Here is a 17,530-nt window from a genome sequence, read left to right on the forward strand (position 1 = left end):
CCAGGAATAGGTGCCCCAGTATAGTTAGCAGGTATAGGTACCCCAATATAGTTAGCAGGTATAGTTGCCCCAGCATATGTTGTAGCTGTAGGAGCTCCCAGTATAGGTAGCAGGCGGGGGGGGGGGGGGGGGGGCGACATCATCCTCTCTCCCTCCACCTGGACCCCCCTCCTGTTAACCCATTGACTCCTGCCTTCTGTACTTAGAGGAACTCCAGTGAAAATAATGTAATAAAAAAAGTGCTTAATTTTTACAATAATTATGTGTAAATGATTTAGTCAGTGTTTGCCCATTGTAAAATCTTTTAAATCCCTGATTTACAGTCTGACATTTATTACATGGTGACATTTTTACTGTTGGCAGGTGATGTAGCTGCTGCATGCTTTTTTTGCAGTTGGAAACAGCTGTAAACAGCTATTTCCCACAATGCAACAAGGTTCCCAGACCGGAAACTGCCAGGAGTACCACGGTCCTCAGTTTCTTGTGGGAGGGGTTTCACCACAATATCAGTCATACAGCGCCCCCTGATGGTCTGTTTGTGAAAAGGAATAGATTTCTCATGTAAAAGGGGGTATCAGCTACTGATTGGGATAAAGTTCAATTCTTGGTCGGAGTTTCTCTTTAAGTTGATAGTAACTCTGATTCTGTAGATGTACCAGAACAATAGCATTTTCTACAAATGACTTACTGTATATATGTAATCACTTGTATATCTTTGTCTAGATGCCTTGCATGCATACTTTGGGATCTGTGGCCTTTCACTGATGGGAGAGTCTGGCATTAATGAAATCCACCCAGCACTGAATGTAAGCCTAAAAACTTTCAAACATCTCCAGCAGCTCCATGAAACCTGGAAAGCTATGAACTGTGCAGAGAGTTCAAACCACGTGCATCACGTCATCACCTGACTGCCACGAACGGGGTCACAGGGTGGGAGGGTCTAAGCCCTTCGTCAAGCCATGTATTAACCAAGTGAGCTTCTTTTGTACTGGAGTCGTTCGATCAAAGTGTTTGTTTTGGTTAGTAGCACTGCATTGTCAAAGAGCCTTCATACCACTCCCATACCTCAGTAAAAACTTAGCTTATGAAATAAAACGTATTATTTAAAAGTGATCCCTTCAGCATTATGTGAAATAAATGTCATGAACATTTCGGATGCAACGTAGACGTTTATGCCAATCTGCAGTCTTTTAGAAAGTGGGGCTCCTACACTATATACCAGCCAACATTATGGAAAGAGCAACCATTGCCATAGCCTTCACATGGATGCTAATGACTAAACAAGACTCTGCTTTGGACTTCAGCTCTAGACTTGACACTGCACACTGAATCCAATTATTGATTTGTACCTCACAATACTTATTTGGCTTAGTCACATTTAGTGCACGCACAGCCACCTGCTAAAAAGATGTCTAAATTCTGTGAAAGCCGTCAAAGAAGATCTTTCTAAGCAGTATTTGCTTCTATGCTTTCCAAAAGGCATCACACACTGCAAACTTGGTATTAAAACACAACTTTGTTTTTCATGAAAAAAAGATTGTCTTCATGCCTGGAAGAGTCAAGTACATGCACAGTTATTTGAATATGAAAAGGTTGAACTCTGTGGCTGGTCCTATGTGTCGGCATGTCAAGGCTGTGTGATCTGAGCAGAAAGAAGCACTGCTCTCTTGGGGCGGTAGGGCTACCCTACTCTGGTTTGGAAAAGCTGATTGGCATAGGTTAGAGGGGTCAACTCATGGTTTTTTAGGGTCTCAGGTCCCAGGTTGCATATTTGCTGCTTTCACAGTGCAGATAAAGATGGTGAAAGTACTAACCTGAAAATATTTAGCATTTTAGCTGACAGAACACTCTGAAAAGGGGAAGAATACTGATCACACTCCAAAAGGAAATGCCCTGTAAGTACGTACTAAAATTACTTTTATTAGGTATGTGTTAAATATGCCAACAATATGCAAGCATGTATAAAATGTGCAACACCTTAAGACCAGTTCCTGGGAGGTTGATAAATATGAACTGTGAAAGACCCCACCCTTACACCTGATGAATTCCAAGGGGTATGCCTAGTCTTGCTAAAAATTCCCTCTGTTTGTGTACCTACTAAGGAACATTGTTCAGATTTCCTTGGCATCTACGCCAGTATATCGGATGGAAATAATGGCACTGGTCCTACGGGACAGTGCAATGTGGGTGCTCACTGTGCTGCCATACACCAACTACCTAACATGTTTCGCCTTGAGACAGGGCTTCCTCAGAGGAACACCAGGGTGTACATGTAAGACAAATATACAAACAACTACCACCACAGGTATAGTGACTGTCTCAGTGCATGCAATTTGCTCCAGTAAGCATTGTAGCTGCCATTCATTTTAGACTGTATCATGTTAATTAATCATACTGTATTTTTGTTTAAATGTTAAATATCTTTACCATCTTGTATTGTCAATCTTGTAGACTTAAAGGAGTTATCAGGCAAAAAAAAAAAAAAAGTTTTTCACTTACCTGGGGCTTCTACCAGCCCCATGCAGCCATCCTGTGCCCTCGTAGTCACTCACTGCTGCTCTGGTCCCCCTCCGTCAGCTAGTTTAGTTTCGGCGAGACGCATTTCGTACATTTTTACGCATTCCCGCTGGTGCAGGAACATTAACACATAAATTTTTACGCGTTAGTGTTTTTACGTGTTGAACCACCAACGCGTAAAAATGTATGTGTTAATGTTCCTGCATCAGCGGGAATGCGTAAAAATGTACGTAATGCGGCCCGCCAACCCCGAGGTCGGCTAAAACTAAACTAGCTGACGGAGGGGGGCCAGAGCAGCAGTAAGACTACGAGTGCACCGGATGGCTGCATGGGGCTATTAGAAGCCCCAGGTAAGTGCCTGATAACTCCTTTAAAGATTATGAGGTCCTGGCAGTTTTTAGCTACTCTTTAGTCAGTCGTCGGGATCACATGACCTACCGTGAAAATTGCACAAAAAGAAAACTTGGAGATGGCTCAGCGGAAGTGCTTTTTTTTTTTTCTCAAGCATGCTTCACAAAATACTGCCCGAAAGTTGATTGGCAGCCTCCATATCCCTCTCACTTCAGGTGCCCTTGAAGTATAGAGGAAAGGCTATCTGAAAGACACAATTCCTGCTTCAATCAGTAAAATTAATGAATAGTTTGTCTGCTCTCAAGGTCAGCCGCTGCACTCCAGTCAGTGTAATGGATGAGTTGCTCTGAGTCCGCTGAGGCATGGAACCGAAGAGGTGTTGAATCTTTTTCTTCAGTGTAATGATTACACTGTACTGCATACTCCTCTCTCACTGAATGTATCCATTTTACCAGAATAAGAACCTTAACCACTTGACAGGGATGCTTAGAGGAAACCTGAAGCGAGAAAGATATGGAGGCTGCCATATTTATTTCCTTTTAAACAATTCCATTTGCCTGGCAGCCCTGCTGATCCACAATGGCTGCATAGTGTAATTAGGGGCTCTACCTCTGACACAGGAGACCAGGGTTTAAATCGTGGCTCTTCCTGTTCAGTAAGCCAGCACCTATTCCTTGGGCTAGACTCCCTACTCCCTCCCACCAAGAGAAAAATGCAATATAAGTGTTATTTGGCCACAGTAGTGTCTGAATCACACCAGAAACAAGTATGCAGCTAATCAACACCTGATCTGCTGCATGCTTGTTCAGGGCCTATGGCTAAAAGTATTAGAGCCGAAAGATCAGCCAGGTAACTGATATTGCTTAAAGGATACCTGAGGTGACATGATGAGATAGACATGTGTATGTAGAGTGCCTAGCATGCAAATAACTATGCTGTGTTCTTTTTTTTTTAAAAAAAATTTCTTTCTCTGAAAGAGTTAAATATCAGGTATGTGTAACGATCGGTGTCAGCACGCAGAGAGAATCTGATTATTGGTGATCTGCAGTATCACCAAGAATACAGATCTATACCTGATTATGGATGATCTGCAGAATCACCAATAATACAGATATAGTGCTAACCTCTGGACACCTCTAGATATATATGGTGAGTGTTTGGTGTAACAGTATGACTTTGAGCAACCCACCTGATGAACAGGTGACCCTAAGCAGTACAGAAGACACTGCTATGGAGAGTACAGAAACCTTCCAGCAGCCTGAGACTCTCCAAGGGGTGGAGTCAGGCTGAAGGTAGGAAGGACCAGAGAGTGAGTGACACCTGAAGTTGGATGTCACTGACTGATCTGGGAGACTATCTCTTAAGTGGAGAGAGAGATAGCTCTCGAGGTCGGGCAAGCCAGGTCGGCACAGACAGATAAAGTATAAAGACAGAAGGCTGATTCGGTATCCAAGTCAGGCAGGGTTTGGCAACGTGATATCAGATATGCGTGGTATCGAATCAGAAAGCAGAGGGATAGTCAGGAAAGCAATAGGTCATAACAAATATCAAACAATGCCTAGTCTTGGGTGTGCGGTCCGTGGTCTCTACACCCTGGAACTAGTCTGATGAATAACAGAATGATAACACAAGTTCCCTAGTCTTGGGTGTGAGGTCCGTGGTCTCTACACCCTGGAACTAGTCTGATGTATAACAGAATGATAACACAAGTTCCCTAGTCTTGGGTGTGAGGTCCGTGGTCTCTACACCCTGGAACTAGTCTGATGTATAACAGAATGATAACACAAGTTCCCTAGTCTTGGGTGTGAGGTCCGTGGTCTCTACACCCTGGAACTAGTCTGATGAATAACAGAATGATAACACAAGTTCCCTAGTCTTGGGTGCGAGGTCCGTGGTCTCTACACCCTGGAACTAGTCTGAGGTATAACAGAATAATAACACAAGTTCCCTAGTCTTGGGTGTGAGGTCCGTGGTCTCTACACCCTGGAACTAGTCTGAAGTATAACAGAATAATAACACAAGTAATCTGGCTCAGTGTGAATTCCCAGGTCCTCCTGGTTCAAACACACTGTTGGATCTGACTAAGGTCTGAGTGCTTCCACGTAGTGATCGCAACCGCAGACAACCAGCAACTGACAAGCAAGCTGTATATATAGTTGCAGGACTCTGCCGCCCCGCCCGAGCCACTCAGCCAATCAGGAGTCCAGCAGGAATCAGCTGACCATCCTGATCAGCTGGCATAAAGGTCCTGACTTCTGGCGCGCGCGTTCGTAGCTCTCCATCCAGGTGCACTAGAGATCCCAGCCGACCCAGACATGCGTTGCTGCGTGGAAACTGCCGCGCTGGACGCGGAATCAGCCGCCCTGCCGCCAGTACACGCGGCGGCTTCTCCGCGTTTTCTCACAGTATGTAAGTGGCTGACTCTGTCCTGACTCAGACAGGAAGTGACTGCAGTATGACCCTCACGGATAATAAATTCCCCTTTTTATCTCTTTCCTGCGCTAAGAAGCCATTTTCTGCTAGGAAAGTGTTTTATAGTTGGAATTTCTTATCAGTGAGGGTCACACTGCAGTCACTCTGCAGTCACTACCTGTCTGAGTCAGGACAGAGTCAGCCACTTACATACCTGATATTTAACTCTTTCAGGCAGAAAAAGAAAAAAAAAATGAGCATAGCATAGTTATTTGCATGCTAAGCAATGTACATACACATGTCTATCTCATCTTGTCACATGTCACTTCGGGTATCCTTTAAAAGGAAATAAATATTTCAGCCTCCATATCCCTCTCACTTCAGGTGTCCTTTAAGATCAACTACTTAGTCTAATACTGTATATTCATAATTTCTTTTGGTTTACCCCCTCCCATGTTTAACTCCGCCTCTCAGTCCCTGTATAGGAAAAGTTGCTCTGCATGTTTGGCATAGGAATATAACTTATTTGGTGAGCAGCCACACAGTTCTTTATCTCCAGGTCCCTTGCCAAGTACTGACCACAGAATGTGTGCTTTTTGCTGCAGTACAGATATATTATTATTTAACCAAGTAAATTAGTCTTCTTATGATTTATATGGATCTTTTTTTTTTTTTTTTTTTTTTTTAATACAATAAACTTAACTGTACAGTTACATTTCGTGTGTGTATTTTTTGTTACTCGTGTGAAATTGCCATTTTTTATGTTTATACAGTGTGAAAAAATAAGAGTTTTAAAATGCTTACTTTCGTCAGTAGTTCAAATTACTGAAAGCTTCGCCTTCTGTTTGTGAATTAATATGGTAGTAAATGTGCATAAATTAGCAATGGGAAGGTTTTATGCATTGCTCATATTTACTTAAAGTGGATCTGAGGTGAACTTTTACTCATTGCATAATTGTGTTTCTTTCCTATTATTTATAGAGCATGCCTCAAGCTAAATGCTTTTTTGTTTTTGTTTTAATACTCTAATTCCCTATAAACTAAATAAACCACGCCCACAGGTTTTCAGAGAGCCTCGGCAGTAGCAAGGGCTCATGGGAGCTCAGTCTGGGCAGGAGGAGGAGGAGGAGGTGTTACTAGCCATTGATTTCAGAGGCTGAGGGGAGGAGGGGGGATTAGGTTTTTTCACAGGCTTAGTGATCAAGATACAGATAACCCTGCCTCTGTGTAATGTTTACAAACAACATGGCTGCTGTCATTGTATCACAGGAAGAAATAATAATTTTCTATGAAAGCTGTTTGCAGCTATATTTGCTGTGTAAACTATCTAAACTTTAGATAAGATATATAGACAAGTTTCTTGTTAGTTTTTCATCTCGGAACCGCTTTAAAGCGGTATTGTCACCATAAAAATCAAATTTCAACAGCAACTGGTCTGAGTGTATTAAGTGATAAAGATGCTAATCCTGCATTCAAAAGTTTTTCTGCTGTTATGGTTTGGAGTTATCACATACTTTAGGAGCACTGGCCCTAGTGCCAAACAGTGCCAAAAAGTTGAATGCTGGGAGTTCTTTTTATCTATAATATATTCCTCCTCTTCCATTTATTTCCCTGCCTAGCTGATCACTTGTGTTTACAAGCAAGGCTGAGGTGACTCAGTGATTGGATGTGTAAATAAAAACAAGACTCTGGGAGGAGGGCAGCTAATGAATACACAATGAGCAAGAGAAGGGAGGGGGGGAAACAAGAGTCAGGGAGGATATGAGGTCAGCATTAGCTTGGCAAAATGGCCACTGCCTGCAATAGGATTTTCTGCTTTTCCTTTGTAAAATTCACAGGAATCATTGCATGGATAGCACAATACATCTGTTATGTAAGTAGAAGTAGTATTTATCTACTTATATATGTATTTTTTATTTCTAGGTTAGCATGGATGTCGCTTGTTCTTTAACCACTTCACAACTGAGGGGTTTTACCCCTTCAGCATCCAAGCAATTTTCACATTTCAGCTCCTTCCATTCATTTGCCAATAACTTTATCTCTACTTATCAGAATGAAATGTGTTAAATGTGTTTTTTTTTATCACTAATTAGGCTTACTTTGGGGGGTAAATTATGCCAAGAATTATTTTATTCTAAATGTTTTTTAATGGAAAAATAAGAAAAAAATTGGAAAAAAATCCTTATTTTTCAGTTTTCGGCCATTATAATTTTTTAATAATGCATGCTACCATAATTAAAATCCACGTAATTTATGTGCCCATTTGTACCGGTTATTACACCATTGAAATGATGTCCCTATCACAATGTCTGGCGCCAATATTTTATTAGGAAATAAAGATGCATTTTTTTCAGTTTTGCATCCATCATTAATAAAAAGCCCATAATTTATAAAGTAACAGTATTATACCATCTTGACATACATATTAAAAAAAGTTCAGTCCCTAAGAAAACTATTTATGCATTTTTTATAATTGTAAATTTATTTCATTGTATTTTTTTACAAAAAAAATAAATGTTGGTAATTATTGGGAAGTGTGGGAGGTAAGGGGTTAATTTAAAATGTAAAAACAGGTCTTTGCATTTAAAAAAAATACTTTTAGTTGTAGTTTTACTATTTGGCCACAAGATGGCCTCAGTCTTTTTTTTTTATACGTCCTGTAAGCAAAATATGTATGCTTACAGGAAGTGTACTGAAGATGGGAAACTTTTATTTATTAGAATGATCGTGCAGCTTCTCATAAAAGGCGCCGATAATTTCTACGGGGACTTAGATCAATGATTAGGAATTGCTTTCCCATTCATTGACCTCCTGGTGGGCAGATGGCAACATGAACGAGCGCACAAGTAAGCGGGAGCACGTACAGCAGTGGTAGCAACGGGAGTACGTATATTTACTCCCCTGGGCGGTTAGATGAAGTCTGCAGGGGAGTAGATATACTGTACTGGAGCTGTGAAGTGGTTAATGCTGAAAATATATTGAAAATTTCCTGACTGATTGGGTCCTGTAGTTCCTATGCCTGTGGAGTGATTGTAATTGTATTAGTCAGACCAGGTCTATGTTCCAGTAAATACCCACATGAGGTAGTCCGGGAGGAGCTGGGAGGGGACACCAGCCAGTCTTTGCCTCTGAGCACAGATCACCAGATCCCACCCATCTCCTTCCTCTGCATCTATGGCTAAGGGATTAACTCTTTGTTGCCAGCACTTTCACTCAGCAGAGTCTCGTCTCCTGTTTTTTCTTACTGTGTAAAAAAAAAAAAGTGTTTAACTTTTCCCAGACACTATCCCGCCGTCTTTTTCAAATAGTTAATTAAACAGCAGTGGAAATGATTTCTTATTGGTGGCAGGATAAGGTGGTGAGTTCTGACCAATTAGAAAAAAAATCTATTTATTCTAAGTTATGTTAAACAAAAGGAAATCTCTCCCCATTAATTTATAGACCATTCCTGTGCAATTGACTGAAATTTTTCATCCTGCTTTTTCATCCCACCAAAATTTTTCAACCTAATCACTGATCACTTTTCAATGAGCAAACACTCAAAAGTTCTTGTTGCTGCCATGCACTATTGCTGTATTTCATAAGGATGACCAATAAAAGGATTTGATCTACATTGAAGGAGTGCGAATACAGTAAAAATACCTTTCTAATAAACTCCAAAGGACTGGGCAAAAAGTATACTATAGTGCTGTATCTTAATTCAGTCAATAAGTTAGTCATTTTTTCTTTTCAGTGCTTCAGCAAGCGAGCACAGACAGTCTCTCAGCTGGATCAAAATGCATAGTGTTCAATATGCTGGAATTTGCATGCAATAATCACGCAACAGCATGCACAGGAAGCATACGTCTCACCAGTCCACATTTCTGTGCAGCCTGGATGATACTGTACTGTTGCAGTCATGCACAAGCAAGTCACAGATGACAGACAAGCAGCTTACACAGGAAGCATAGGTCTGGTGCTTTTGAGGTAATCCATGCAAGCCCAGAGTAGTGTTCAGACATCAAGCAAGCCAGCCAGCCCTCCAACCACGCCTCATAGGTCTCCGACTGACATATGACACGTGTATTTTCCACTATAGCTGGATACAGAATACCGCAGGGGCCAAAAAAAACAAAACAGGTTTACTATAACAGAAGTTCTATTGTATCAGAGTTTGCTATACCAGGAGTTGCTCCCATTGGCCTGGATATTAACTGTGGCCATACATCTAGCGATTTGGCTGTACGAGTGACCATTTTATTTGATCATTTTTAAGGAATCAAGAGAGAATAGAGTGTGTTCCAGAATTCCCAATGGATGAAAAGTGTCTAATATGTTGAATCGACCAGCTTAGTCGATTAAGCAAGATGCAAGATATCGGTCGATTGCACAGGAATCTGCTACTGTTCAAATGTCATTCGTTCAACTCTGAATCAATTTTTGCTTTCAGAGCAAGGAGACACAACATTGGTCAGATCAATTAGGAAGATCAATCGCATAGGATATCGCTTGTAGTGCGTATGCCACTAGTTGATCGACTTTCAAACAACGATACTGAAGTCGATTCCTTAATAGTCGCTTTGTCAATTGAATCAGAATCGCTATATGTATGTCTACCTTTAGTTTACTATATCAGAGCTTACTATAACGAGATTATACTGTACCCCTGCTGAACAGCCAAAAGTGTATTGGATTCACCCTCGATTCACTACAAGACTCAAAGGCTGAAGGCTGATAGAACACAAGAATAGATGTGTATGCATGGCTAGCTTTAGAATCTTGAACTGAGTGAACATTAGATCCTTTCTATAGTATATAATCACCTGTATAATACATATATTTCGTAGTGCTGTTAGTTTTACCATGCTTTGCATCTGCTTCTTTTCTTTTGCCCATATAGCCCCATATAGCTGCTTCATTAGATATAGGAGAAGCATTTTGAAGTCAGATGGAGAAGAATATGATTGGTAATTAAAATAGGACTGTAGGCCATTTTGTTGTTTGCTTTACAGCATATTATTTTACCAGTGATGTTTTTTTAAAAAAAAACCTTATTTCCATGTATAATTGAGTTGCCCACAGAGTGTGACTAATTGGAGACAAATGACTCTGAGGTTAATTTATCAGGACAGCTGCAAAGCAAACTAGAGCAAATGTAGATCAGCTGTCCAGAGCAGCCAATCAGAATCCTTGTTTCATTTTACAGTTCAAACTTAAAGTACCACGCACCAGCCGGGCACTTGCTAGCATTTGGCACAGGCTGTAGAGCTGTGAATTCATTGCCTGTCAGCTGCTGCCATGCACCAGCCAGGCACTTGCTAGCACTCGGCACAGGCTATCATAAACCCACATTTGTGACCACTTACTTAGCTGAGTTTAAGGAGGTGACAAAAATTCTAAGTACTTGCCTGTGCTGGAGGCTGACACAGGATTGTGCCCGATTATCAGTGGTGGTATTAGAATGGCTAGTCGACGCACCCCCATCCTAGATAGACTTCTGTCCCCTAGTTTGTATGAGTCCAAACAACATTCCAGCACTTGGCTCACATTGGTGGGCTCTTATAGATGTGGGGTGCCTACATGTCGGTATTGTGACATGCATTTGAAAACTAAATCTGCTATCTCAGCCGTCAGTGGCCGGAATTTTCCAGTTAAAAAAAATAATTAACTGTGGTTCCAAAGACGTGGTCTACCTGATCATGTGCACGGAATGCTCGTTACAATATATTGGTTGTACCACTAGGCCACTGAGGCAAAGGATAGCAGAGTATTATCCGGGACAAGGATGGCTTTCTACGAATATTTCAAATGTGGCCAAGCATTTTAGGTATTCACATAGGGGAGATATGACCGGTTTTCGGTTCCAGGGTACTGAGAGGATCCTTCCCTCCCCCCCGGGGGGGGGGGGGGAGGGGGAGGTTGTCGGAGATTCCTATAAGCGTCTGCTCAGGAGGAAAGCAATGTGGATTTTTCGGTTGGGCACTAGGGCCCCCACAGGGCCTTAATGCCAGGTGGGATTGTGGGATTTGACCCTCACTACACAGTGATGTACCTATCCATTTGCTCCCTTCTGAGCGGGACTCCTTGTTAAAGGGAACCAGAGATGAACGATTCACACAAAATAAACTTATCGGTCGATAGCTTGTAAAGAATAAATGCTCTACCTGATAATTTCGCCACTCTGGTGTGCCTTTTTGAGTGTTTTTTATCCATTATTGCTCCAGGAAATATCCAATATGGCCACCAGCTCATATCCCTTCTCCTTTCAGGTTATAAGCTGTTCTAGATGTGCTGTCTAGCCTCTATGAGACTATAGACAAGCAGGGCTGCTGCAGGCTTTCATCTGTGTGCTTTCAACTTTATTATTCTGGCATGCTGTGTGGCTGCCTGTAGGAAGTGTCTCTCATAGAAATGAAACTGCATACAGTAGATAATGACTGGCTGCACAATGCACACAGATACACTTGTCTGTTTCAGAGCTTCTTTCTCGGCAGCAGCAGCCCCTCCTATGTCAACAGCTCTGAGTAGGAAATCTGAGCCAGGAGGGGGCAGGCTTGGGCTTGAAAAGACTCCACAGAAGAGTGACTCCGCTATAATGATTCCAGGTCAAACCTAGACTGAATCAGTCGGTGGATTGTTATCACAGCTGATAACAGATTAGACTGAGAAGAATAAAACTAAAAGCATGATAGGTGTTTACTGTCATGTTCCCACTGATAAATGTAATAAAATACATGAGGGTGCTTCGTCTCTGGTTCTCTTTAAGAACATATTGCCCTGGCGTGTCTTCTAAAGCCACATTGTTTGGTTTAGCGTTGTTCCAATGGATTACACCCCTTGTCCAGTTATGGTGTGTGATTCCTTGACATTTTGTTTTCTGATTTTACTACGTCTGTGTAATCAAGGTATTTGTATCATGTTATTTGGTATAGCAGACTATCAGTCTCAAGAAAAGCAGTTCCTTATGCTATTACTCACTCCCAAGTCAGGCCGCCTTTTGGTGGGTGGGGTGGAGGTGGAGCTATTGTATCAGGATCTGCTTATGTCAATGGCATTTTTACCTCAGCTATGATTAAAGGGAAGGTTCAGGGAGGGGATTAAAAAAATAAAAATAAATTTCCACTTACCTGGGGCTTCCTCCAGCCCGTGGCAGGCAGGAGGTGCCCTCGCCGCCGCTCCGCAGGCTCCCGGTGGTCTCCGGTGCCCGACCCGACCTGGCCAGGCCGGCTGCCAGGTCGGGCTCTTCTGCGCTCCATTACCTGGGACTTCTGCGTCCCACGCCGGCGCGCTGACGTCATCGGACGTCCGCCGGGCTGTACTGCGCATACGCAGTATTCGTGACGCGATCGGCCGCCGGCGCCTGACTCCGCCCCCCCTTGCGCTGTAACCCGCCGGCCGTTCGGAAGTGCCGGCGGGTTACTAGCACCCGGATCGCCGCATACAAAGTGTATAATACACTTTGTAATGTTTACAAAGTGTATTATACAGGCTGCCTCCTGCCCTGGTGGTCCCAATGTCCGAGGGACCACCAGGGCAGGCTGCAGCCACCCTATGTCGCACCCAAGCACACTGATTTCCCCCCTGCCCCAGATCGCCCACAGTTTCAAGACTACTCCTCAAACCGTGAGGAGTAGTCTTGAAACAAAAATGACCTGTGAAATCCTAAAGGTACTCATTGGACTTTGGGCCCCTTAGCGCAGTTAGGGTGCAAAAAAGTGCCACACGTGGTATCGCCGTACTCGGGAGAAGTAGTATAATGTGTTTTGGGGTGTATTTTTACACATACCCATGCTGGGTGGGAGAAATATCTCTGTAAATGGATAATTGTGTGTAAAAAAAAAAAAGAAACAATTGTCATTTACAGAGATATTTCTCTCACCCAGCATGGGTATGTGTAAAAATACACCCCAAAACACATTATACTACTTCTCCTGAGTACGGTGGTACCACATGTGTGGCACTTTTTTACACTCGAAGTACGCTAAGGGGCCCAAAGTCCAATGAGTACCTTTAGGATTTCACAGGTCATTTTTGTTTCAAGACTACTCCTCACGGTTTAGGGCCCCTAAAATGCCAGGGCAGTATAGGAACCCCACAAATGACCCCATTCTAGAAAGAAGACACCCAAAGGTATTCCGTTAGGAGTATGGTGAGTTCATAGAAGATTTTTTTTTTTTTGTCACAAGTTAGGGGAAAATGACACTTTGTGAAAAAAACAATTAAAATCAATTTCCGCTAACTTGTGACAAAAAAATAAAAACTTCTATGAACTCACCATACTCCTAATGGAATACCTTGGGGTGTCTTCTTTCTAAAATGGGGTCAGTGGGGTTCCTATACTGCCCTGGCATTTTAGGGGCCCTAAACCGTGAGGAGTAGTCTTGAAACAAAAATGACCTGTGAAATCCTAAAGGTACTCATTGGACTTTGGGCCCCTTAGCGCAGTTAGGGTGCAAAAAAGTGCCACACATATGGTATCGCCGTACTCAGCAGAGAAATCTCTCTGCAAATGGACAATTGTGTGTAAAAAAAATAAATGAAAAAATTGTCATTTACAGAGATTTCTGCCACCCAGCATCGGTATGTGTAAAAAATACACCCTAAAACACGTTATACTACTTCTACTGAGTACGGCAATACCACATGTGTGGCACTTTTTTGCAGCCTAACTGCGCTAAGGGGCCCAAAGTCCAATGAGCACTTTTAGGCTTTACAGGGGTGCTTATAAATTAGCACCCCCAAAATGCAGTAAACACCCCACAAATGACCCCATTTTGGAAAGTAGACACTTCAAGGTATTCAGAGAGGGGCATGGTGAGTCCGTGGCAGATTTCATTTTTTTTTTGTCGCAAGTTAGAAGAAATGGAATTTTTTTTTTTGTCACAAAGTGTCATTTTCCGCTTACTTGTGACAAAAAATAATATCTTCTATGAACTCACTATGCCTCTCAGTGAATACTTTAGGATGTCTTATTTCCAAAATGGGGTCATTTGGGGGGTATTTATGCTATCCTGGAATTTTAGCCCCTCATGAAACATGACAGGGGGTCAGAAAAGTCATAGATGCTTGAAAATGGGAAAATTCACTTTTTGCACCATAGTTTGTAAACGCTATAACTTTTACCCAAACCAATAAATATACACTGAATGTTTTTTTTTTTTAATCAAAAACATGTTTGTCCACATTTTTCGCGCTGCATGTATACAGAAATTTTACTTTATTTGAAAAATGTCAGCACAGAAAGTAAAAAAAAATAAATTTTTTGCCAAAATTCATGTCTTTTTTGATGAATATAATAAAAAGTAAAAATCGCAGCAGCAATCAAATAGCACCAAAAGAAAGCTTTATTAGTGACAAGAAAAGGAGTCAAAATTCATTTAGGTGGTAGGTTGTATGAGCGAGCAATAAACCGTGAAAGCTGCAGTGGTCTGAATGGAAAAAAGTGCCTGGTCCTTAAGGGGGGTAAAGCCCACGGTCCTCAAGTGGTTAAGTTTTTATAATAGCAATTTGCATATACTCCAGAATGTTATGAAGAGTGTTCAGATGACTTTCATAGTCCTTCTTTGCCATGAAAATTAACTGAATCCCAAAAAAACCTTTCTATTGCATTTCATTGCAGTCATTAAAGGACCTGCGGAGATCATTTCAGTAATCGCCTTGTTAACTCAGGTAAAAATGTTGACGAGCACAAGGCTGGAAATCATTATGTCAGGCTGATTGTGTTAGAATGGCAGACTTGACATGTTAATAGGATGATAATGCTTGAAATTATTGATCTTCCATTGTTAACCATGGTGACCAGCAAAGAAACGCACACAGCCATCATTGCGTTGCATAAAAATAGCTTCAGGGATATTGTGGCTACTAAGATTGCCCCTAAATCAACAATTTAGAGGATCATCAAGAACTTCAAATCTTGTTAAAGAGGCTTCAGGGTGTCCAAGAAAGTCCAGCAAGCGCCAGGATCATCTCCTACAGAGCATTCGGCTGGGGGATCGGAGTGCAATCAGTGCAGAGGTTGCTCAGCAATGGCAGCAGGAAGGTGTGAGCGCATCTGCACGCACAGTGAGGTGAAGACTTTTGGAAGATGGCCTGATGTCAAGAAGGGCAGCAAAGAAGCCACTTTTCTCCCCAAAAAACAGGGATAGATTGATCTTCTGCAGAAAGTATGGTGAATGGACTGCTGAGGACTGGGGCAAAGTCATATTGTCTGATGAAGCCCCTTTCCGATTGTTTGGGGCATCTGGAAAAAGGCTTGTCAGGAGAAGAAAAGGTGAGCACTAACATCAATCCTGCGTCATGCCAACAATAAAGCATCCCGAGACCATTCATGTGTGGGGTTGCTTCTCATTCAAGGGAGAGGGCTCTCTCACAATTTTGCCAAAAAACACAGCCATGAATAAAGAATGGTACCAAAACTCCCTCCAACATCAATTTCTTCCAACAATCCAACAACAGTTTGGTGAAGAACAATGCATTTTCCAGCACGATCGAGCACCGTGTCATAAGGCAAAAGTGATAACTAAGTGGCTCGGGGACCAAAACGTTGACCTTTTCGGTCCATGGCCTGGAAACTCCCCAGATCTTAATCCCATTGAGAACTTGTGGTCATTCCTCCAAGAGATGGGTGGACAAACAAACAAAAACCAACTAATTCTGAGAAACCCAAAGAAGTGATTATAAAAGAATGGGTTGCTATTGGTCAGGATTTGGTCCAGACGTTGATTGAGAGCATGCCCAGTCGAATTGCAGATGTCCTGAAAAAGAAGGGCCAACACTGCAAATACTAACTCTTTGCATATATCTCATGTAATTGTCAATAAAAGCCTTTGAAACATATGAAGTGCTTATAATTATTTTTCAGTACATCACATAAACAACAGAAACAAAGATCTAAAAGCAGTTTAGCAGCAAACTTTGTGAAAACTAATATTTTTGACAGTCTCAAAACCTTTGGCCAGGACTCTAGAGCAGTTAATTCACAGCCTGTCAGCTGCAGCCATGCACTAGCCAGGCATTTGCTAACACTTAGCGCAGGCCATAGAGCGGTGAATTCACTGCCTGTCAGCTGCTGCCATGCACCTGCCGGGCACTTGCTAGCACTTGGCACAGGCTGTAGAGAGGTGGACCCCATTTGAACCACATTTGTGCGCAGCTGTGCATAGAAGTGACATGTTGACACATGCGGGATTATAAATCCTGCCATTGGGCTGCATGAAAGAGGGACTCTAGTGAAACTAAAAGAATGAATAAAAATGCATATTTTTTTTTTTTTACAATATTCATTTAAAAATTATTTAGTGTTTGCCCGCTGGAAAATCATTCCTCACCATTTTTACACTCTGCAGTTTATCACAGGTGGCGACATCTTCAGTCATGTCAAGTAAACTTCTCTGTGGAATGTTTGTTTACTGAGAGTTCCACAGCCAGGAGCAAATATACCTGGTCTTCCAGAGGGATGGGGAGGGCGGGGCTACATAGCAACATATTAATATATAGGAAGTGTTTTTGATGCTGAAACCATGAAAATTACTGTGAGAGTGAGTATGCTAAATCATTTGCTGCATTTTACTATATGTCGCTACGGTGTTTCTAAACTGTTTTAAATTGCAGCTACAAATTGCTTGTGGCACATGACAAAGCTCAAGAGGGACTCTTGTTCATTAGCTCGAAATTATTGATTTCATGATGCTCATGTACAAATTTGACTCGTGAAGTGGGAAATGTTAATGACAGGACACCTCTAAATTAAATGCCATATACTAACCTCCCAACTCTTGTTCACATTATAGGCGTTTTTGTAAAAATGTAAGCGCGTGAAAACGCTTATGCAATGACTTTCTGAGGTTCGTTTGCGATCCGCTTAGGCCATTTTTGAGGCGATTTGCCTTAATGGAAGGTATAGGAAAAAACGCGAAACTCTCACAAAATTGCTTTGGCAAGCGATTGCCTGAGCGTTTCAAAAAAAAAATTGTATTTGTTTCCGGATTTTTTTCCGGATCAAAAGCTCTGCAAAAGCGCTTACAAAAAAACGCCCACAAAAACGAGCGAACGCGCAGAAAATCACCAGAAAACGCTTTGAAAAAGTGGAAAAAAATCCCAACGCAGACGGACTCATGAGCTGAACGCAATGTGAATAAGGCCTGAAAGAGGGAAACGTTTAGACACACCCCTAATTATACCCCCAGCACACCCCTAGTCAGTGATACAGGAGGGATTTATAAGAAAAAGTCAGTTTTACAATTCAGACCACACTTTTCCTCTCTATCAT

The 17,530-nt window shown here is 41.9% G+C and overlaps 1 protein-coding gene across 2 annotated transcripts in view; it reads left to right on the forward strand.

The window, feature by feature from the left end:
* The window catches only part of PGGT1B (protein geranylgeranyltransferase type I subunit beta), a 45,198-nt gene extending 44,085 nt beyond the window's left edge, over positions 1-1,113 (forward strand). For both annotated transcript variants that reach the window (XM_068271676.1, XM_068271675.1), the window contains exon 9: positions 724-1,113. In XM_068271676.1, coding sequence (XP_068127777.1) covers positions 724-908 — 185 coding nt within the window. In that variant the 3' untranslated portion in view covers positions 909-1,113. The remainder of the gene's footprint in view (positions 1-723) is intronic.
* The last annotated feature ends 16,417 nt before the right edge of the window (positions 1,114-17,530 follow it).

This window comes from Hyperolius riggenbachi, chromosome 1 (assembly GCF_040937935.1).
Source record: "Hyperolius riggenbachi isolate aHypRig1 chromosome 1, aHypRig1.pri, whole genome shotgun sequence".
Lineage (NCBI taxonomy): Eukaryota > Metazoa > Chordata > Amphibia > Anura > Hyperoliidae > Hyperolius > Hyperolius riggenbachi.